At 40.2% G+C, this 24,585-nt stretch overlaps 1 protein-coding gene across 6 annotated transcripts in view; it reads right to left on the bottom strand.

Moving 5' to 3' along the window:
* Positions 1 to 21,736, bottom strand: part of COQ8A (coenzyme Q8A) — a 106,983-nt gene extending 85,247 nt beyond the window's left edge. For 2 of the 6 annotated variants that reach the window (XM_058174265.1, XM_058173482.1), the window contains exons 1-3: positions 21,697 to 21,736; positions 1,225 to 1,302; positions 353 to 547 (exon numbers count right to left, since the gene is read on the bottom strand). In XM_058174265.1, the coding sequence (XP_058030248.1) occupies positions 353 to 529 (177 nt within the window). In that variant the 5' untranslated portion in view covers positions 530 to 547; positions 1,225 to 1,302; positions 21,697 to 21,736. The remainder of the gene's footprint in view (positions 1 to 352; positions 548 to 1,224; positions 1,303 to 21,696) is intronic. The other 4 variants (XM_058175011.1, XM_058175841.1, XM_058176618.1 and 1 more) reach the window with 3 other exon arrangements.
* Positions 21,737 to 24,585: the final 2,849 nt, after the last annotated feature.

Genomic DNA, 24,585 nt, shown 5'->3' with positions numbered 1-24,585 from the left:
GCAAATTTCATCTTCTCCCCCAAACAGCAATCATAACACCAAGAATATATCCTTAAATTTTAGAATAAAATATTTCATCAAGTGAAATATTTCACTGAATATTATCTCTTTGTGGAAAATTTGTCAATGCAAGATTATAATAATTCCCAGATTAGTGCAATGTAAGCTATATTATTTTAAAATACATTTTTTTAAAAAAAAATCGGTATATATTAAAAAACCCAAGTAGTACTGAATAAAAAATTCTTATGCTTTTTACATGCAAGACATGGGGGAAGACAATAGCAAGTATTTATCAATTAAAGAGGAAAGAGACAAGTGAAATCAAACAAACACATAGTAATATTTTTACCTGCATTTTCCCCATAGCAGCACTGAACTGTTCCTCAGCAACCGCCTGAAAGCTTCGGGCTATGGTTAATGTATCCCCACCAAGGATTACTTGTCGTAGCTGTCCTGCCTGTGTCTCTAGGACTGCCTTACTGAGCTTTGTCAGCCCTCGCACCATCATGATGGCATCACTTGCCATGACTGATCACCTCCAGCACTGGAAGACATAAGATAACAGTCAGGTAAAACCCAAATTATGAGAGTCCATGAATACACACACACATTCTATGGATTGCTTATTGCAGGGTGATTGTAATGGAACATGGGAATGACCTTGGGGATAGCAAGGAAAAGATGTTGCCTAGGAAACAATCGAAAAGAGGACCCATCCTAATGGATCGAACAGTTAAATGTGGGGGTGAGAAGTTTTGTACTTTCAGACTTGTGTTAAGGTAGCTTTACAATAAAGTAGATTTAATTCACCTAGTTTTGTTTCCTATCTTATTTACCCAGGAGGGCTGATAGTTATCTACTTAATACTTTTACAGGGCTAAATGAAAAGTTCCCTTCTCAGGTAAAAAAAAATAATTCATAACTGGTGTTCATGGATTCCTGCCTATGCACATGTTAATGATCCTATTTGTCTATACAAGATCCATACATATATATCTGGGCTGAAAGTGATGCTATACATTTTTTGGCTAAGAAACTAAAGAAACTAGTGGCAATATTCTTCTGAACTTGTCTGTTGCCTATATATTCTAAGCAATGGAAAACCCACAGCTGGGATTGGTGAGAAAGGAACGTACAAACTGTAAAATATTTATTAACTTTAAAAATGCCATTTTCAAATTACAAAAAATAAACGCCAAAAGGACAAGACTCTAATCGCACCTTCTTCTATGACACAGGCCCATAAGTACTTTTTTCTGCCTTGCTCACTGCCATACTTCCAGCACACTTTTTTCTTGACTTCAGCAACATGTCATAAAAGGGTTAATATAAATTTCACCTGCACCAAAGTCATCTAACCATACTTGAGAATCAAATTAATTTTGAGGAATCTTTCCTTTTGACTCACAACTAACATTAAAACACTACAATAAAACCCCTAACTGTAAACTGCCCAGAGTCACATAGGTGAGATGGGTAGTATAGAAGTTTAATAAATAAATAATTTTGCCAAAACAATTCACTATTTCTATCTTAATATTTTGTCTAAATACCGCAGTTATTTCACTCAACTTCCTTTCCTGGCCAACAGTCTAAGAAACATGTAGCAAATTTCTTCTTCTGAATGACTTCTCTTTTCAAAGCAGCAAACCCATATGCCATGCACTGAAAAGGAAATCTTTCCTCAAAAGGAAAGACAAGTACATCAAGTTAAGCACTGATTCACCCGAAGCTAGTTAAACACAGCAACTGTGGCAAAAAGATCATATAATGGGCATGACTCACTTAACAATCACCTTGTTTAGCAACAGAAATACTGGTCCCAAATATAAGATAAGATAAGGTAAAATAACTTTATTATTTTCTTTTTTTTTCTGTGAGCACAAGGAAAACAGGTCATGAAGGGGATGTGTAGTGTCCCAGACAATCACGCGGACTCTGCTCGAGCATCGCTTATGTGCTGTCCTGGATAGAATGAACTACCAATGATCTTTTCTGCCATCCTCACTTACTCTCTGCACTGCCTTCCTGACTGAAGCAGTAATGCTTCCAAACCAGACAGTAATGCAATATGACAGGATGTTCTCGATTGTCCCACTATAGAAAGTGATAAGGAAAGGGTTGAAGAAAGATGAACTTTTGTCATGCGACACAGAAAATATAGGTGCTGCTGAGCCCACTTCACCAGTGTCTCACTGTTGAGCGACCAAGCTAGACTGCACACCCAGAAACTTGATGCTGCTAACCACCTCTACAGATGATTATTACTACATAGAGGTGTGTGGCTGTGCCTACCTTTTCTGAAATCGACAATAATCACTTTAGTTTTCCCTACGTTTAAAATGAAGCTGTTTTTGTTACAACAGTTCACTAAACCCTCTACCTACTTGCGGTAAGCATCCTCGTTGTCATTTTTTTTAATTTACATTTATATCCTGCCCTTCTCCGAAGACTCAGGGCAGCTTACAGTGTATAAGGCAATGGTCTCATTCTATTTGTATATTTACAAAGTCAACTTATTGCCCCCCCTTATTCAAGATGACCTTATTCAAGTCATCTTGAATAAGGCACACTACTGTTGTATCGTCCACATATTTTACAATATGGTTGGTGGCAAACCTAGCACAACAGTCATGGGTCAACAGGGTGAACAACAGCAGACTAAGGACTTCGTCTGATTTTAGGACTAGACCATAGTCTTAGGACTATGGTCATAAATCAAGGACTACCTGTAGAAGAATGGCTATTGAAACCAAAATTATACAGAACTTGTATTGTATTTATAATGATGTTTTATCTCAGCTGCTGACAAGTTATTTAAAACTGTTTTTCTTCAGTTTGTTGGGGGGTATCATTGTAAGCTACCCAGAATCACTTGTTTTGAGTGGACAGCCACGCAGTTGAATTGAATTCTCTATTTGGCAAAGTGTGATTAGACACACAAGGAATTTGTCTCAGTACAAAAGCACTCAATTAAATAAATAAATGTTATGCCCAACAGAACTTTGTAATTATGACAGGTATGAACTAAGAAGTTAACCATCCCCTAAAAGGTAGTTTGGATTTGCAGATTACATTAGAATTGGGCTAATCCAATGTCCACATTCTAATATTCAAATGCTAAAGGAGGAAAAAAGAATACCTTCAATCTGAACAACACACATAAATAGCAGATTTCATATCTCTGCATACCATGAACATTGGAAACATGCCTCTACACAATGATAAAGTATATATTATTCATGCAGACCTTCCCATAGCCAACACTCAGTATCATCTAGCAACATTTCAACATATACTTGAATTGTTTGCATTCAAGCTGATCACAGAACTGTAACTTTAAACGCTAGTGGTTATACAGTTGACCTTTCCTCTCTTCCCATATCTTTGTTGTGTTTTATATCTTTGAAATTGTAAATCTACTGAAAGGGACCATCTGACTAGTGATATTCGTAAGCTACTCTGCTTTTTGTTTTAGTTATAAGATCTGGACAAAGATATTTTAAATAATTAGCCATGAAACAGAGCTAGGAATGCTCTTTCTGCTTGAAACCAGGGAGCGCCAAGGCTGAGAACAGAAAACACTAGAGAAGGTTGATGAATGATCTAACAAACTCTAAAGCTCCTTTATCCAAGACCTTGTGCCAGAATGCTCTGTTCAGCATAACAAAGTCAGGAAAGAGAAAACAAGTTAAGGAGCCAAGCAGCAAAAGGAAAGAGTCAGTCATGGTGGAATAGCCTCTTTACAACATTTTTCCAAAATAAAGTTAACGGATAAGCTATAAAGGAAACTACTGGCACATTTATATTGCTCAACATCCACAAAGTTTTTAAAAAGCTAAACATATTGCATGAAGAAATAAGAGCAGTTCCCTTTTGCTAGTTTTACATGAATAAGCAAATTACCGTATATTCTCGAATATAAGCCGATCCGAGTATAAGCCGAGGTCCCCAATTTTACCCCAAAAAACTGGGGTAAACTGGGGACTCGAGTATAAGCCGAGGGAGGGAAATGAGGCAGCTACCGGTCAGGGAAAGCCTCCCTCCCTCAGCCGAGAAGGCTGGCGGCTCCCCCGCCCCACCCTCTCACTGCACCGGCAGGGCTTCCCCGCGCTAATGCAAAAGCCCGCCAAGTTTGCACCATCCGGTATAATGTGAAAAAAAGAAGAAAAAAAAAAAACTCGAGTATAAGCCGTATATACTCGAGTATAAGCCGAGGGGACGTTTTTCAGCACAAAAAACATGCTGAAAAACTCGGCTTATACTCGAGTATATACGGTAATTGGATCATACTTGTTATTAGCAGTTTTCCACTGAAGCTCCCAATCTATTTATGGCTCAAACTGGCTTCAAATGAAAAAGCCAATGAACACAGCTATGTTTTCAATCTACTTAACTGCAAAATGTTGTCATTATGAAACAGTTAAATCAGAACATTGAATACTAGAATGAAAGAAAAGTTAGTGTAAGTCAAGTTTTTAATATGTGAATTTAGACTAGATAATCTATTTATTTTCTTCATTCTTTGTCATGTCCGATTCTCAGAGGTTGCCTGAACAAGTTCCTGCAGTTTTGTTGGCAAGGTTTTCAAAAGATCACCCAGCTGACTTTGTGCCTAAAGCAGAACTAGATCTTCCAGTCCCCTGGTTTATAGCTTATCTTAACCACTACACCGAACTGGCATCCAATATTGGCAGCAGAGGAATCTGTTGTAAGATATCATGATCAACTGAGCCAATTGAGTAAGTTTGAAAATTGTTCAGCCTAGCGGTTTTCGGTCCTTCTTGGTCTCTGATCAAGTTCAACCAATCAGATGACAGCAAGGGGGAGCATCCTGATTTAGAAGAACCATACACTGGCTTTATAGCACTGAAGAACTCTCTGGTGGTATGCTTGCCAGCAAAGTTTTTCATTAAACACACTTTGGAAGCATAGGACTGGGACTAGGTCTTGTAGACTAAAGATGAATGGCTTTCTGACAGTCACTTATTGCTTATGATACAAAATGGCTGTGTGTAGGTTGAAGAACAATTTGGATCTGTCCAGAAGTCAGCACCTTGTAATTAATGAATGATGGTGGCAGCTAACTTTTTTAAAATATTCATTTTTTTTCTACACCCTTCCAGATTCTTCTCTTCTTATTGAAGTATGTCGTTTTGTGTACATATGATTCTCAGTATCAGAAAAACAAGTGTTAACATTGAAAAATAAAGGAACTCTACTAAATTAAAATATTAAATGGAGGTATAACCAACACACTAAGAACTTTTTAGATATTTTAAAACAAAACATTTTAACAACTTTGCCTAAACAAATACAGTAAAATGAAGGCAAAAAAGTCATAATACGTCACGTGATGCGATCCGAGTTTGATAGCGTGCCTTAAAAGAAATATATACACTAAATCAACAGCTGGTAGTTTTAAAAATATCCTCTTGGCTCATAAAGTTGTTTTGGCAATTCAATCTTTATGTAGGTAGTAATAGGAAATAACTAATATTGTTGAATCTGACCAACTGATCGTATTTATACTAGTGGGAAGACTGTGCCTCTTCCCACCGCATTTGAACTCAATAGCAGGTTTTCTTTTCAAGCATAGGCTGACCTTTTCCCCTCCCACACTTATGTGGGCAATGTACATTTCACATCTTAAAGCAATTCTAAAAATGCTTCCCTTATCTCAGTTTAAATGAATGGAGATTACAAGGGGCAGATTTGAACTGGCACCAAGTTCTAAACAAAGCATTTATTTTTGGTTTTAAAAATATTAACATCCAGAGAAGCAGCAATTTTATCCTCCTAGTGCTATCTTCTATTTAAAGGCTGATTGAACCAACATGGGCTAAATCAAGCAATACAGAAGGAATGGCTCTGACTCATAGGAGCCACTGAACAGGGAAGTATGTTGCAACCTTTTAAGTTTACCCTATTGAAAGCCAAGGTGATTATTTGCTTTTTCATCACCGAAGTATTGGTAGCTTCAAAACCAAAGTTCCTCCTCTATCCAGGATACAGCCTCAGCTCTATCCTGGAACCAGAACAACAGCGGCTATGCCAGATGGACCGGGGAGCCAGCTGGGACGAAGATGGCTGTGCCGGACGGACCGGGGAAGGCAGCCGTGACGAGGCAGCTATGCCGGGCAGACCAGAGAGCAAGCCGTGATGAGGGCAGCTATGCCGGGCAGACTGGGGGAACCAGCCAATTAGAAAGGGTGAAGCAGCTATGCCAGACAAACTGGGGGAGCCAGTCTAGCCATTCACTGTCTTGCGAAGGCTAACATGGAGCTGGGACCTTACTGTAAAGTTTCCAGAATCCAAGGAATAACTCTGTTCTTTGTTCTAAGAGCACTCTTCTGCACGTTTCCTCTGAGCAAAGACTGAGTTAAAATTGGGCATGCGCAGGCAAAGGAGGCATGACCAAAAGATTGATTGACTCAGTCTCCAAGAGCAGAGTTAACCCATTCTTTAGATTCTCTGCTCAGCACACTGGAGAATCACTGTTTCATCCTTAATTTGGCTTTCATATCTAAGTGTTTAATACAAATAATTTAATTAAAACCAAAATAAGGGAAGAGTTTCTGCACAGATACGTTCGTTCATTATTTTCCCAATAATCAGTTCTTTAGAGGGAGCGTACATCAAAGATAGACAAATGTAAGAAAATCTAGGGAAAAATACGATATACAGCCAAAGACTTTACACAAGAAACATGCCAGGGCTGAGAATAATGGAATGAATGAAAAATACAAAATCATGCACAAAAGCAATAAAGATAACAGAATGAAGCCCCACTAAAGAAGCAAGATATAGCAAAAAGAGACAAAGGAAGAAGGAATTATTCACAGACTGGAAATCAAAAGTATGACATATTTTTTTTCAACATATTTTTTTAAAAAGGTTGAATAGAATAGAATAGAATAGAATAGAATTTTATTGGCCAAGTGTGATTGGACACACAAGGAATTTGTCTTGGTGCATATGCTCTCAGTGTACATAAAAGAAAAGATACGTTCATCAAGGTACAACATTTACAACACAATTGATGATCAATATATCAATATAAATCATAAGGATTGCCAGCAACAAGTTATAGTCATACAGTCATAAGTGGAAAGAGATTGGTGATGGGAACTATGAAACGATTAATAGTAGTGCAGATTCAGTAAATAGTCTGACAGTGTTGAGGGAATTATTTGTTTAGCAGAGTGATGGCCTTCGGGAAAAAACTGTTCTTGTGTCTAGTTGTTCTGGTGTGCAGTGCTCTATAGCGTCGTTTTGAGGGTAGGAGTTGAAACAGTTTATGTCCAGGATGCGAGGGATCTGCAAATATTTTCACGGCCCTCTTCTTGATTCGTGCAGTATACAGGTCCTCAATGGAAGGCAAGTTGGTAGCAATTATTTTTCTGCAGTTCTAATTATCCTCTGAAGTCTGTGTTTTCTTGTTGGGTTGCAGAACCGAACCAGACAGTTATAGAGGTGCAAATGACAGACTCAATAATTCCTCTGTAGAACTGGATCAGCAGCTCCTTGGGCAGTTTGAGCTTACTGAGTTGGCGCAGAAAGAACATTCTTTGTTGTCCTTTTTTAATGATGTTTTTGATGTTAGCTGTCCATTTGAGATCTTGCGATATGATAGAACCCAGAAATTTGAAGGTTTCTACTGTTGATACTGTGTTGTCAAGTATTGTGAGAGGTGGAAGTATGGAAGGGTTTTTCCTAAAGTCTACCACCATTTCTACGGTTTTGAGTGTGTTCAGTTCCAGATTGTTTTGGTTGCACCACAAGGCTAGTCGTTCGACCTCTCGTCTATATGCGGATTCGTCATTGTCTCGAATGAGACCAATCACTGTTGTGTCATCTGCGAACTTCAGTAGATATGCAAGTCTCTACGGGAGGGAAATCACTGAACATAAATTATAGAAGGAATTCCTACTTTTTATAAAATAAAAGCACAGTGGTTGCTTAAAAAAAGTTTTAACATAAGATATCTAAAAACCTCAGCAAAAAACCTGAAGGTTCAAGCTGCAAAGCCAAATTCCTATAGCTAAACTAAAGAGCTCAGGAGCAGAAACCCTTTCCGGTACAGTTTTATCAAGTTCTGCTTCTTCACTCACTGTATATACATTTAGCTAGAAACTGAGATTAAAAGATATACAAGGCAAAAAAGAGTACTAACAGTTCAGATACATAGGTGCATGTTTTCTAAGTACAGATTTTCATTGTTTCCTGTGATTAAGTAATCATTTGACACAAGACTATGATAGCACTGCATTGAAACCATATATTTCCTTCTCTTTCAGAAAAAAACTGGAAATATGTGTTATTCCTACTACAATGAATTATTATGACCTGAGTTTTAGTCAATATACGTAGAAAGCATCAGGTTGGGGGGGTGGAGATTATATTGTACAGTATTTTGGGATACAAGAAAATCCATGAGTAAGTCAGGCAAGCCTGAAAAACATATTTGTTAAATGAAACACAAAGAAAAACTGCACTAGGGAGTAAGGAAGCTATCACCACAATCGTAAATGCTTGGCCAGATTGCTATAAACTAAAATGATGAATCCCATAACCTACTTCAATCCTTTCATACATAAAATAGTACAGCAAATTAACTATACAAGTTCTAGCCTGACAATTCTGCATAAATCTAAGGTGTGCCACCGGCCTTCCCTAGGATGTTTGGGATTTGGGAAAAAATCCGGTAAGATAACCTCCTGGGCCCGGTGGAACCAGGAACTGACTTTTGGCACGTAAAGGATGATTCTGTCAGGATGCACAATACACAAGTCCTTCCATACTGAGAGAGCCCCCAGTTCCGAGATTCTTCGAGCAGAAGTGATGGCGATGAGAAACCTTGACCTTGAAGGTCAAAAGCCTGAGACTGGCGGAACTAAAAGACTTGAACGGAGAGGACGTGCCTGTAAGACGAGGGACAGATCCCAAGAAGGGTATCTATGAACAGGCGGAGGTTGCAGATTGGAAGCCCCTTTTAGAAAGCTACAGACCCTCAGATGATGAGAGAGGGTAGAAGCTCCCTCGCAGGACAGAATAGTTGCTAAGGTGGCTACTTGTCTACAGAGGGTATTAACTGCTAGTCCTGCCTCTAACCCTTCCTACAGGAAGCCCAATACCTGTGGTGCAGTTGCTGAGGTTGGAACTAGTGCTTGCCTGGTGCACGAGTGGCAAAAGGAGGTCCACGTAGCGTTGTATATGCGGGTTGTCAACCGACATCAGGAAGCAAGGATAGTAGAGATTACCTTCCTTGAGAAGTGGTCCCTTTTCAGGATCTCCCTTTCAAGTGCCAGAAGGCCAGCTGAAGCCATTGAGAGTTTGGATGGAGCACAGCCCCCTGGCTGAGGAAGATCCTGTCTGGAGGAATCTTCCAGGGAGAAGATATTGATAGGGTCAATAGGTCCGCAAACCAGTTCCTTCTGGGCCAGTGAGGAACTACGAGAAGAACCTCTGCACCTTCCTCCAGGAGCTTCCTGATGACCCTCAGTATTAGAGGCATCGGTGGAAAAGCATACAACAGGCCCTGGGACCACAGACAATGGACAGCATCCATCCTTTCAGCCCCTGGTGATCGGAATCTGGTGTAGAACCGAGGAAGTTGTGCATTCGCTGGGCTGGCAAAAAGGTCTACTTGAGGAGGGCCGAATGTGGTTGACACCTGGCAGAACAGATCTGGATGAAGTTTCCATTCTGCTTGATCGATGGTCTTTCTGCTCAACCAATCTGCTTGGATATTGGAGGTTCCGACGATGTGCTCTGCCCGCAAGGAGGACAGGTGTTTCTCTGCCCATAGACCTATCGCAGCAGCCTCACTCATCAGCGCCCTGGATCGGGTGCCCCCCAGCATTCACTTGTGCTTTGACTGTAACATTGTCCTTCAGTAATAGCCCTGACAATTGACACTGGAAGTGGAGAAGCGCCAGATGGGCGGTTCTCAGTTCCAGCCAGTTGATGTCCTTGAGGAGGTTGTGTGGGGACCACCGACCTTTGGTCACTCGAGATTGTAGATGAGTGTCCCATCCAAAAAAACGCGTCTGTGGTCAGGGTCAGTCAGGGTTACTCCCTGAAGGAACAGCCCCGTTCCAGGGCTCTCGACGTTCACCACCCCAAGGAGCTGAGTACCTTGAAGGGAACTTTGATCCATTTGGGGGAGTTGCTGAGGCCCGCCTGTTGACTTGGTAATAGGAACCATTGAAGAGGTTGGGAGTGCAACCTCGCTCAAGGAACAATCTGTAGGCAGGACATCATTTTTCCTAACAATTGAGAAAGAAGCATCAAAGGAACCCTTCTGAGGGTTCTGACTTGCCTTATGGTGGAGCAGATGCTAGATCGACGCTCCTGGGAGAGGAAGATGAGACTGACCTGAATGTCGATCCGTGCTCCCAGATGGACCAGGTTGGTGGAGGGGTCATGTGACTGTTCTCTCAATTCACCTTAAACCTGTGGTTTTGGAGGAATTGTATTGTGGTCTGGAGATCTAGACTCGCCTGTTGAGGGGACGAAAAATGTCATCCAGATAACATAGCAAACATATGGATTTCATCCGCAAGTGAGCAGCCACCAGGTCCAGAAGTTTTGTGAATACGGAAAAAGTCCGAACAGCAGGGCTTTGTATTGGTAATACAGCAATCCCACGTAGGAGAACCTGAGGAATCTCCTGTGGGACGGTCTGATGGGCACATGCAGATAAGCTTCTCGTAAATTGATTGATGTCAAAAGATCTCCCTGTCCTATGCAACCCAGAATGGTGTGCAGGGATTGCATTTTGAAGCATTTGTAATTGATGTGGACATTCAGCTTTTTTAGGTCTAGGATTCCTCTGCAGCCGCCCAATTTCTTTTGCATCAGAAAGAGTACTGAATAGAAGACGAACCCCTGGTGTTGAAGAGCCACAGGTTCTATGAACTGAATGGCCAGCAGATGCTGGATTTGGGATCCCTTGAGACGGAGCATTGGATGAAGCTTCGAGAGGGACTGGAACTGAACTCTAGGATTAGACCTAGTGTTATGGTTTGTAATGCCCAGGCGCCGGTGGTCATGTGTCACCAAAAGGTTGCAAATCTGCCCAGGCGACCGCCTATAGGGCCTTCGTCGGGACAGTCATTTGGACCAATGGTATGGTCGGTAGCCAGCTCCCTGAAAGAGGCATCTATTTTGTGGCTGTCTGGATTGATCCTGAAAGGGAGACCTGTCTGCTGTTGGTGGAAAAGACCTTTGGTAGGCCAGGCTCTGAAACGTTTTGTCAGATGCACGAAAGGGCTGCCTGCGGTAAGGATACCCAATTCGTTTGTCTGCTCAACAAAAGACGTGAGGGAGGACCTTCCTTTTATCTTTACCCTCCACCAATATAGGGTCTAAGGCTTCCCCGAAGAAAGAGTTACCCTTGAAGGGGGATGCTGCTAAGCGCCACTTTGTTGTCATGTCTGCCTGCCAGTGCCTCAGCCATAAGAGGCATCTGGAGGTGACATTAAACGCTAAGGATTGAGAAGCAAACTTAGCAGAGGTGAGGGTAGCATCTGCTGAATATTCTGCTGCAGCAATTAGCTTATTTAAGTCCTGATGCAAATGGGTGGCCTCAGGTGACGCCCGGGATTGCATTTGACGTAGCCAAATTATAGAAGTCCAAGAAAAGAAGGATGCCATGGAGGAACAAATGGCCCAGGCGGCTGCTTGGTGGGTCTTACAAGTGGCAAGCTCTGCCCTTCGATCTTCCGTTTTCAGGCCCTCAGTGAATCGGAAGGATGTTAGGTGATGCCAAACTGGCCATCAGAACATCAAGGATCGGAAGTTTGAGGAGATCATCAAGTTCTTGTTCCACCATGTACATTTTCCTATCCATGCCACTAGGGGCAGAGATGGATTCCACTGTCACTGTGTGTCATCCACAAAGAGCTTAGGGAATAGAACCACCTCTTGTTCTGTAACAGGCTTGGTAAAAAGAAGAGCCATGGGATCTTGAGGTTCCGAGGATCCCTCAGGTTGCCCAATAAGTGCCCCATAATGGCTGTTGTCTTTGCCTTGTACAATAGTGTTTTAAATAGGTGACAAAACAGACCTGTGACAGGGGGCTTATCAGGAATGACCCTTTCATTGTCAGAAAAATTATAATTCAGCAACTACTCTTCTCCACTATGAAAGGCTATGTCACTTTGCTGCAAAGGTGAAGAAGAATGAGAGTCCAGAATATATTCTCTGTCAGAATGACATACTGGAGAAGTGGCTCTTGGTTTGAATCTGTCGCTGGCAGTGAAACTAAAAAAAACCATTGCATAAGAGCAGCATCAATACCCCTGGTAATAGTTTGGGCAATCATGTTGTACAAGTCTTGTGACAGTGAAGTGCCTTGGCCTTCTTCTGGGCGGAGCCCCGCCGCGATAGGCATAAAGGTAGAGGAGGGACAAGAACCCCTGTGCTGCTGAGAGGATCCTGGTTCACGAATGGCTATGCCCAAGGGAACCTCTATATCTGCAGCCTGCAGTGGCTGTATGCTAGTGGAGGCAGTGGGAGACCAACCAAACTTACTTGGTTGGGAATCCAGAGTCAGAGGTTTAATGCATCAGTTGTTTCCCTGCTGCAAGCAGAAGTGGAATGTAGCTTGCTAGCCTCTGCCTTTTTCTGTGCCTTATCAAATTGTTTATCTAAGGCACGTTGTCGCCTCATGGCATCATTATCAGCTGCAGATGAAGTTGAGGCCTGAACAGAGGACTGTCATCTAGTAACTGGTACTTTGGATCTAGATTTCCTCTGTTTTTTGTGACTGGAGCCTCCAAGGCTTGTTGCCTAATGGAGGGAGAGGCATTAGAAGATCTACTGTGAGACGCCATTTTGAAACCACAAGGTAACTGTGAACCAGCCAAATAAATTTCCTCTTTGAAAACTCTCAATTAATTGTTGACAATTTCTTTGCAATCACCTGCCTGTTGTACACAAACCTCAGTATGGAGGGCAGTTAAGGGCTTTAATCACGCCAAGCTGACACCACGGCTTGTAACGTAATAGAATAAAGGCTGCAGTGGGTGGGGATTCCAAAATGGTGCTGAGCCTACACCAAGGCTTTTAAGTGCGAATTACAACACAGTCTGCCCAGGGAGCTGAAATCCAACGCCACGGATCCCAGCTAATAGAGGTGCAGAGCCGACACCATGGCTCTCCCTACACCAATCCACCACCAAAAACTCACAAGACCAGCTCCGGAGAGATCAAGGAAGAAGCTGGAGGCTCCCAACGCCAGGCAGGCCTTTCCACAGTAAAAAACAGCACTGCAGAGCCCCACGGCTCAACTGTCCGGCACTTGGCTGGGCGCGGTCCCAGAAATCGCTCCCCAGCCAAAACGAAGCAAATTGACAATAAATTCTTCTACTGTGTGATTTTAAAGCAGTCCAAGCAATTGAAATATTCAGAATATGTGTCTTTAGGTCGACTGAGTTAACAAACGAGCTAAACAGGAAGGAGAAGGCGTGTCTAAACAAATTACAACTCTCTGGCCAATCAGACAAGGTATCACCCATTCCTTTGGACTCTCTAAGCAGTGCACAGGAGAAAATATCATTTCTACAGACTATAGGTATATGAATTTATCTCAAAGTTTTCCTCAAGATGCAACTAAAATATATTTTAAGACAAGCTTAAGTTATTCATCTAAGAAATTATAGAAGATTAACAACAAATTACTTTCAAAACTATAAATGCTTAATAGGTTTAATACATTTTGTTCCACAAATCTGCAAATAATTAATTCATATAAGATTTCAGTTCTCCCTCAATGTCAAATAAAGCTCAATCATTTGCAGAAAATGTGTATACTATACAGGAGATAACACTCATTACAGAGCATTTTATTTTTTACAGACTAGAAACGCAAGTGTTTTATAAAAATAGGCAACATATATTTTTCTATTCTCACTATATATGGTTAGGGTTGTGGCCAGAGTGCTAAAGCCCAGGGAGAATATTTAACACAGCCAAACTATGCGTTAAAACTCCACAGTTGTTTCATATTGTGAGTGGGTGCTTCAGGATTTTTTTAAAGTTCTCACAGGCAATGCCATAACTGAAACCATTACAATATATTCTAAAACCTGGTAAATAGCAATATTTGCTCATGTACAGTGGTATCTCTAGACAAATAATAAAATGTATAACTCTGAGACTATCACCAAATATTTAATCATCAAAACAAACCATGTCAAATCCAGTTATTAGCAACCAAAATTCCATACATCTGAGAAAAGACCTGCTGTTTATGAAAGCTTATGCCTTTTATTAAAAGTAAGTCTCAAAAAAACCCTGCCAGACTCCTATGTTTGGATACCATAGACTAAAATAATTATCTGCCTGAAGAAAATGGTTCTATGAAATTCTTAGTCTAATCCAACAATACTTTATGTTCAACTATCCCAAAGTTTTTGGCTGCTACCGTTTTCCCCTGATAACAAGCCCAATGGGGCTTTTGAGAGAATGGCAATAAGGCCAAGTGCTTATTTCAGGGTTCAAAAAAATATAAGATGGGTCTTATTCTCGGGGAAACACAGTAATAACTGTACAGAAATGTACAGAGGACTGTAAAATCAGATATACTTTATATTCTGCTTCATTTTCAAAAATTGTTTGCTCCCTTATATAACTAACAGCCATTCTACAAGATTTCAAGGTCATTCTGCAAAACATTAAGCAAATTACTTTGTGTGAGTCACTTCATTTACCAAGTCATGACTACTAGCCTTCAATCCTTTGAAAGACAGATGGAATTCACAAGTGCACCTGCCATAGTGCAATGGGTATATCTTTAAGCCATGAAAATGATTCAATACTATGTCAGCTGTTTTCATGTGCTCCCTCTGTCCACTTTTCTGACCTTAATGACTGAAGAAGGTATATGTGGGCAGTTGCCAAAGCACTGATCTATTTTCTGGTTAAAGTAATGCAACAGCATTGTGGCAGCTGCTTTTATCACTAGGACAGGGACTACTGGCATCTCTTTAAAAAGTAACATTCTATTTTTGTCAGGAGGCGAGGAACAGTGCTATTGGGGCTATATGTATTTCTCTTTTGTGCTATGAGAAACACAAGAAAAAATACCCAGTTAAAATGACATTTATACACCATCATTCTACCACAGGAGTGGGAGCAGCATAATGTTTAGGCCTACTTTCATTACTTAAGTATCTGTTATTGTGAAATATACAGTATCTTCCAGAAGATGGTTTGGTGTGTTTTTTTCTGAAGTTTGGTTACAGATAAAGCAATTCCATACTCAGCAATATTTTTTGTATTTTGTCACTGGGAAAATTACCTGCCCCTACATAAACAATGAATAAGCCCTCAGAGGAATGTATTAGGTTTGTCTAATGGCAATAGTGTAAGATGACATAAAACCAGGGGTGAAATGCTCCAAGTTCGGACCAGATCACCCGATCCGGTAGCGATGGCAGCAGATGGTTTGGAGAACCGGTAGCAAAATCCCTGCCCGCCCCCCCCCACCCATGCCCAGCTGAGCTGCGCGATCATGAGGTTGTTGTTTTTTACTTTTAAAAACATTTTTTCTTCAGCCGAAAAAATGCTTTTAAAAGTAAATAAAAAGCCTCTGATGATCGCACGGTTCTGCTGGGATCGTCAGAATTGTTTAAAAGCATTTTTTCTGACGATCAGGCAACTCAGCTGGAATCGTCAGAACCTTTTAAAAGCATTTTTTCTAAAAGGCTCCTCTGGTAATCCCAGCTGAGTTGCTTGATCATCAGAGACTTTTAAAAGCATTTTTTACAGCCTCTTCGGCTGAAGACGTTGTAGAAAAAATGCTTTTAAAAGTTAAAAAAAAAGTTGGCCACGCCCACCCAGTCACATTACCGCCCCCACCAAGCCACACCCACAGAACCAGTAGTAATGAATTTTATATTTCACCCCTGCATAAAACACTATATATCTAAACTCATCAACAGAAGTCATCTAGATGTTATGCAGAAGTTAGTTCCTATTAAACACTTAGAAAGATTTTACTTTCTGCTGTATTCCTGGTTGAATACATAAATCCACATTTATTACATTTGCAGAAAACAAAGCAAAACAGAAGCAAGAGAACAAGACAAACTGAACTTGTACGTTTCCTGAACTAATTCAGCATCCTACTTAATCTGATTTAAACACAATTAACTGGCAGAAGGTACAGAACTTATTACTGTTCTTCCTAAACAGCTAAGGAGATACATAGTCAACTTTAGGGACAGTCAGCATCTTTTCACAATCTAATAGAAAAATACACTAATATATTTTATTCTTCAGTGATATATGTTAATTTACCATTGATATGTCATAAAGCAAAATGCTACATATACTCTTCTCCTTTCGCAGCTGTTGTCAAAGCTATGAATTCAATCCCTGAGCATATTTTTGCTTGCTTCCTAATTTAAGCAGTCTGCACCAAATATGCTACATACCTTTCTGAGTTAACTTTGTGACCACAGCTTCAGTCCCTTCTAGGGAACCAGTAACAGAAAAGGTGCTTCATTTTCAGTGGCAAGATATATCACACTGTTTTGTTTTCTCTTCCAGACTGTAAATGTCTGCATGTAAAGGCTAGTGGAAATAATTCATAACTTTGGGCCCAAATATTCTAAATATGCCTGTGACATTCAATTTTACCATCCATTTACTTTTCCAAGGGAGACTGTGAAATTTTTGAGCTCAGGAAGACATGAGGGAAGGGACTGGAACAAGCTGTAAAATAATCCAGATGAGACAAAACAGGTAAAGAAACTGCTTCTCTGGCTGAAGTTACATCTAGATAAAGATGTCCTCCTCCTCCAGAAAAATCAAATTCAGTTTGTGAATTCACCTAAAATTTACAAATGGAGAAAAATGTCAAATGATAGGAATGCCCAGACTAGACACTGAAATAGATGGAATGGTGAGGAATTTGGGCTGTCAATTAGTCTTAAAGCTATATTTAAAATCAACTGATGTTTTATACAAAAGAGATGGCTGCCCCGGTGATCACAGCTAAGTCAATAAAGCAAAATTAACAGGAGATAAGTGGCCAGATGTAAAAGCAAGAATTGGGGGACTTTTGAAGAACTAGTAAACTTCTGCATATCTCTCAAGAACTGCCTATCCTTCTTCTAACTTTATAATCAGCTCCCAAATAATTTCTCTGCATTTCGGTGGCAGAAGCAAGAGACTCTCCTAAAGTTAAGACTGATACATAATTTAACCAGCTACAAGTTTAACCAACATAAATTGCACTTTAAGTTTCATTATAACCACTCTATCAAACATATTGTTGTATCACAGGAAAACTGATAGGTAATTGAAAATGCATATATATATTGTACACAATCTGGACTGGAATGCTCTTAATTCCAATTTCACATGAATCAGTCGCATGACATTGTCTCCTGTAATTTAATTATCAAGGTCCCTCTACTCGCTTTTACGTTCAAGTGCCAAACTGGGATATTCATTTTTTTTCTGTTAGAACTGCATGAAGCAGGCAAATTAAATTGGATTCTTAGAACCCACTAAAAAAATATTCTCTCAACTGCTCCCAAACATCCATTTTTTTCTCTTTATGTGAAATTCTTCTCAACTACTTTGAAACTTAGTATTTGAGGGAAAACTTTTCCATAAATATATCTACCCCAAACATGAGGAAATGCCAAGGGGGCTCTTCACTCCTTCTACTGGAAGCTGTACATTAGGTGAGACGTGACAGAAAGCCTTCTCAGCTATGGCACACAGATTACAGAATGTCCTTACATTACAGGCAAGGGTGACATTAACTTTGTTTCAGAATGACAAATTGCTGGATGTCAGTGTAAGTAGTCTGGTCTGTATTTTTGGTTTACCAAAATCATGTACATTATGCTTTGTTTCTGAAGCATCCCATCCTTGGATACACTGATATTGGGAAGGCTATAAAGATTTAAATAAATAATGATCTCTTCAAAGTTTTGCAAATAAAGTTAACAAACATAGGGGATTTTAGCAGTATAAACATTATATTAACTGCTGTTAATAACTGATAAAAGATAACATGAAAGTGCTTACATATTGCTATTATTAGCTATTTTCTACACCTAGTCAAAGCATAAACAGATTTATAGAATAAGTTTTTTAGTCAGCAAAACTCAGGAAAGAGGAAATTATTTTAAAAAACACTTCCATATTTTGCAATTTTTATTCTTTAAAATTCTTAACAAGGCTAAAAAAATGAAGATTCCACCTCTTTATACTGTCATGATATGAAAATATATTCCATCACTACCTGCAGGTATACAACTGTTCTTGGAAAGGAGAAGTCCTCCCTCCCCCAAATACCAGTTTTGTTTTGTTTTTAAGAGCTTTCCAAGGTCATGTTTTTCTTAATTCATGTATAATATCTGTGTTAAGATAACTTTTGGCAGATATGATTTATTTAGTTTTCAAAGTTACAAGGATCATTGCTCTCAATGCTGGTGAGTCAAATGAAGATGGTCTATGTTTGTACTGATTAAGTCTTCATTACAGTCATCCTTTGCTAATTTGTAAATAAATACAAATTTCAGCATTAAAGCCGTGTATATCAAAGACCATTATATTTTTTCTTGCACTGACACAAACATTTTTTATTCCCCTATACTTTTTGAATTATTTTGCTGTATTAAAACACTTCTATCAGTGTTCCATCTTCAATGGCAGCTAGCCAATAACTTGCTGGGGAAAATAACAATACAAAATGAACATTTGTCCCAACATGTAGTATTTTAGATATAACTCTATGATGAACATAAGGGGTGTTATTTGGCTATCTTAGCTAATGAATGAATATCTAAGTTAGAAACAACAAAAGTTTGAATCCTTGAATTTGATTTTTTAAGGTCAACTGTTAGTGTGCAACAAGACTAACACTTTTTTTTAGTTTTAATGAAAGCTAAAAACTTACCCAGCTACTCATAAGAGTATGTATGTGTCTTATATTTAAAATTAAGGATGCCATATATTTCTGAAAGTTGGTACCTATGTCAGGGAGGTGTCTCTTCCTAGAAAACAGTAACCAAAATTCTTTTTCCATGTGATTTTATTTTTTCCACTAATATATTAAATCAAAAGCTAGCACACTACAAAGAAAAGTAAAATCTTATTTACTTCCAAAAAATACTGCTAGAAAATAAAACTGATTATGTTCTACGGCCCAGTTCTTTATTTTGTAAATTATCCACCTTCAAGGGAAAAAGCAACTATAAGCTGGGTGATTGAACATGTCATACAAGGCTACAGGGATCCCAAACAGCATCCTCACCAGCCTGCTCTTCTGGTAAATGAGTGCTTTGTAACTTGTTTGTTATGCTCTTTATGATATTCATTTTGTGAATGAAACACCTGGGCATACCATTAACCTTTCTAAAAGAATATTCACAGCATGCTCTTACAATTCTAAATCAGCCTACTGGACTAAAGCTAGAGATCTTGTTCCAGAGACTGTTAAGTCAAAGCAAGTGAATTAGTGTGTTAGCCACTGATAAAGATGAGGAGGAGTTGCCTTCATTCCAAATCTCAAATTGCATAAATAAACAGAAATCTTCCAGAACTCCAACCAGGCAGGTCTCTATAGGCTACCATTTTAGATGTAAGAAGCATTTACAATTTTTTGACCAACAGTTACTCAAGCATTTAAATCTGTGCTGGAACTTTTAATAATTTATGTTTCTTTGCATAACTGAAGTCTGGGATTGAATGTTTCTAATAAGCAGTCACCCAGTGTTAAACTAATTATAGTAACTCTCATTTAAAATATTTAATTTTATCTTCCACTGCTAGCTTTTATGAATACAATTCAGTACAGTGATTTAATCCAGGAGTGACCAAACTGCAATCCTAGAACTCCTCTGTGATCAAAGCAACAATATTCAACAACAAAATTGCAACACTTTTTCTGTTAAAGAGTTAAATTTATGAGCACTCAATGGAAAGATTAAGAATTTGGAGCACTGATTTCATCCATCATTCAGCAGTTGAATAATTGAGCAATAAGACTATTATTATTTTAAAAGTAAAAATCCCAACCCTCTACATAATAGAAAACCAATCTCTGCAATGTAGCCTTATTTCACTGGATATTTGTGCCCTGCCCAAATAATTCTTATGCCAATATTATGCCATGTTTTGTGGCATAATTTCCATGCCACAAAACATTAAGTTTTATTCAAATATTGTCCATTGACCTTAAATGACAACTTATTATCTCTTTTAAAAAGTTTTTTTTATTTTTAGACTAAATTCATGGCAGAAATCTAAATGCTATTTTATTTTTTTGGAATTGATTTTATTTTTTTGACAGACCAGTAATTTTCTGGATGTTGCTCTTTTTGAAGCTACATAGCCTCATCAGGAGAACATGACCAATGAGGTAGACCGAAAAGAGAATTATTACAATGGCACAAACAGCACATCTTACACTATTCTAGGCACATCGGGCAGATTCCATACAAAATCATTTCATGCAAAATGTCTTTAAATAATGTTCACAGGATCAGAAGAAAAAAGATTAAAATTAATTTGCATATCAAAAATAAAATGTGGAAAGATCAACTGAAAATGGGAAATAGATATGGGGCACATTTTTTCCCCATTTAAATAATTTGCCCTATAGTGTGGGGCTTAAAAAAAATTATTTTCAAAAGACAGTTTTCTCAGTGAATATTTCCCAACAACCTAATTTACAACAGCTCAGACTCTGCCTTTTTTTAAAAAACGTCTGCCCAATTCTTAAAGAGTTCACTTATTAGCATAAAATGCTGAATCAGGATTTCCTACCAATCCTTTTTACTTCCTAAGGAAGCAAAATATACCAGTAGCAAACATTTTACATTAAAATTCAGCAGAGCGAGCGAGCAAAGGAGCTTGGGGGGGTAGTGGGCATGAACGAAATATAAGGCAGGGAGAGAAAACAGAGGTGCAATTGCCGCCCAGGCAAACACAAACACACCGACACAAGACTTATCACGCCTCCCCCTCCTCCTGTAGCTTCTCAACGCAGAACTAGCTCTGACTTTGGCGTCCCTTGGTAATTAACCACGAATAATCACGTTCTTGACTCAAGCGTGGAATAGGCGGAAAGCTTGTCAATCCGATCCTGTGATTAACACTGCGCCTTAGACAACTCTTACGGGCCAGTGTGCAGCCCTGCCCACCCAGCGCCCTCCAGACGGATTATACTAAAACTTCCCCAGCAGGCTCAAGTCGGATGGAAGTTAAGAATCCAACGCATCTCTAAGGGCCGTAAAAGGTTCGCCCCAAGCTAAGCTTGCTTTCAAGGGATGGTCTCAGCGCACTCAGCCCGATTTCTATTTCCCGGAACCCCCCGCTCCTCTCTTCTCACGCACAGCGCCACAGTAGCAGCAATTCGGGTTTTTTTTCCCCCTCAGTCGCCTCCCCAGCAAGGCACAGCTGAAGACCCGCTTTGCGACTGCCGGCACGTGGCACAACGTCTCGGAAGAGACACTCTTCGCAGCGCGCGACCGCGGCCAAAATCTTTTTGCTTCCCCGCTCATGGGGACACCATTTTCCCCTTGGCCGAATACATCAGGCCGCTACAGGACCGATACGCTGTAGAGGCTAACGGGAGGCGAGCGGAGATTAGAGGCCTTCCCAGCTCCTCCATATGAGGTGCCAGGCCGCGCCGTATGTCTCCAACGCTTAGCTCACCTCGGCCCGCACGGCGCCGCTCCCAACCCCGACTGCCAGCTCCCCGACACCCGCCCCGTGGCACCACGAGGCGCGGAGCTTGTTTACCAACTCGCCCCTGCCCTCTTGGTTTGAGGCCCGGCCCCAGGCTCCGCCCCCTCCCGGTTTCATTGGCTCCTCAAAAGCCGCCTCCTTTCCGTCTCCCAGAGATTAGAGCCAGAACGGAGGTGTCAGTCCGGGCAGAGCGTGCTCGACTCGTGGAGTTCGCGTTCCGTCCAATGAAAAGCCGAGGCGGAAAAAGTTTCGGCCAATAAGAAGGCGGCGCTGCCTTCGCCCGTCCATGTTGAGTTTTTCGCTGCTGAGCTTTTCGCATGGTGACAGGAGGCCCCTCGGTGGAAATGGACGTAGACTAACCTTTGGGGGCGGGGAAAGCAGCAGGACTGGTGCATGTGTGGGAGGGCACGTTCAGGCTCCCTCACAAAGCCCGAGGGCTCTACGGTGGGTTGCACTCAGCCCTCCCTTTGGATGATTAGGCAAAGCTGGGCTTTTCTCTTTCAAAGGAAGCCTTCCCAGAAGGTGGGCTGCAGAAACTGAGCTACGTGCCTTCCTGCACATATACTGCAGAAACCCGGTGGGCGTAAGGGGCGATGCGTATGTTGCTAGGAGGCACAGGGATGCTTAGACTCTTTCTGATGAACACGTCCTTCCTTCTTATTGATTGAATTTAAAAAAATGGTTGTTAAACTGGGAAAGAAAGTTATGGAGGGCAGTACTATAATCTTGTAAATTCAATTCGTAATTTATATAGTGCATTTTTTTCAGATCTCTTTGTTCCTTTTGAAATTCAAACAGGATTTTTCTAAAAGTCACCACTAATCACTTGGAAGTATATAAATAATGTAAAATATTTCATTTCATTCAACAGCCTTGCTATTATATCAACTTAAAAAACCTCACATTTCCCAGTTCTAGTAGCCAGTTGTCACTGATCACATTGCATTATTGTGGCTTGTTCCCTTGACCTAGAATTCCCTGTTCTCTTGTAAAATGATTATTTACCCACAGCTGAAGAAAAGCCAATATAAATTAAACTGGATATTTAACATTGGTATTTGAAAAACTCCTGCCTTTGAAACTATATTTAAAACAAAAATATGTGACTTCCTATTGCAACATTTAAGTAAAAATGTAATTTTTATTTATATTGTAACAACATTCCTAGGGAACTTGAGGAACAAGGAATAATTTTGCTTTGTTTTAAATTTTAGCATGAACATCCTTTCCATTTTTATATCTTCAGGTGGCTGGGAATATTTGATGTTGTGATCCAATATATCGGAGACAAGATTGGGGAAGACAGGAATTTGTCCTGTGGACTACAGTATATAATTAACATGTACTGTGTGCACTTATGTGATTCAAGATATATTTCTGATAAGATTGCTGTTGTTGACTGTACTCTTGTACCCATTTACCTGACAGTTAGCCCCATTGAACTCGGTGATTAGTCTAGGTAAAGTTATATAGGATTGTAGTCATCCAATTTATATAGTCATAGTTCAGATTAAATTATTTGGAGCTGCAATTAAATTGTAGGAAGAAAAACTAGCAGAAAAAAAATGTATCATCTAATGTACTTATGATATGAACTTTGGTTTAAGTTACTGTGTTTATTTATTATTAACCAAATTCATAGAGCTGTCCATCCAGTCAGTGAAAACTCTAGGGAGTAAACAAAAGATAAAAACACAATAAATGAACTAAATCAGTTAACGGAATTTAGTAGAGACCCTAATAAAAAAATCATCCTAACCACATTAACAATCTCTATTAACATCTCAGCCTTAGGGGAAAACCCAGGTCAAGGCCTTTCAAAAAGCCTACAGCATTGGGGCTGAAACTCAGACTGAAGTTTGTTTCATAAAGCAGACACCATGATAGAGAGGGCATGCTTTCTCTGCCCCATCAGGTGATGCTGCTATATTAAAGAGACCTTGAATATGCCCATCCTCTCAGATCTGGTGGGACAAACACAAAAGCTAGGCAGTCCCATGTGCCATGTAGGACTTTCAGGATGACTGCCAGTGCCTTGAACTGCTTCTGGAAGCCCACTAAGCCCATTCATGTAGAGCAATGTCATTTGCATTTATTTATTAAATTTACTTGCCATCCATTTCTTTTTGAAACAGCTAGGGACGGCTTGCAACATTACATGAGTGTACTATAGTGCACTGAATATTGAGCATGCTGCCATATTCTGAACTAGCTTCCAAATGCTCTTCAACAGCAGAGCTATGTAGATAGTGTTAAGTTCGGGAAGTAACGAGGCTGGAGACCAGGGTAGTGACAACAGCTCTTTAATATAGGGTGAACCCAGCAACAGGCTGGGGGAAAAACCTCTCCTTTTATACAGTTCTGCTGGAGGCTTCGTCCAATCAGCAACGTGCTGATTTCCCGCTCAAATATTTAAAGGCACAACTGTTAATACATAACACCTCCCTCCCAGAAAACACTTGGTCTTATTTACATATTTATTTACATGTTATTTTTCGGCGTAGTCACGCAAATAACCTGGGCGCCTCCTAGTTCTTTCTGACCTGCGGTTCAGTTCTGGTGGTGTTTTGAGCTGGTCGGAGGGGCTGTTTTCCTCCCAGCTCTTTCTCTGGGCCATCGGGCTCTGGATTATTGGCCGACTTTTTCTTGGCCATCCGCCTTGGATTAATTTTGAATTTTCCTGCTGCTTCCTCGGGGACCTGATGGCGTCGCTGGAACTCTGGGACCTCAGCTAAGTCTTGCGCCTCCCGGTCATTGTCAGCTGTGGATTCAAAGTGGTATTGGTCATTACCTGTCTCTGTTGGTTTGGTTTGGTCAGTTATTCGTTTCCTTAACTGATCTATGTGGCGCCGCCAC

The sequence above is a fragment of the Ahaetulla prasina genome, chromosome 1 (genome assembly GCF_028640845.1).
Source record: "Ahaetulla prasina isolate Xishuangbanna chromosome 1, ASM2864084v1, whole genome shotgun sequence".
NCBI lineage: Eukaryota > Metazoa > Chordata > Lepidosauria > Squamata > Colubridae > Ahaetulla > Ahaetulla prasina.
The sequence above is the reverse complement of the archived record's forward strand: the minus strand, read 5'-3'. Positions and strand labels throughout refer to the sequence as shown.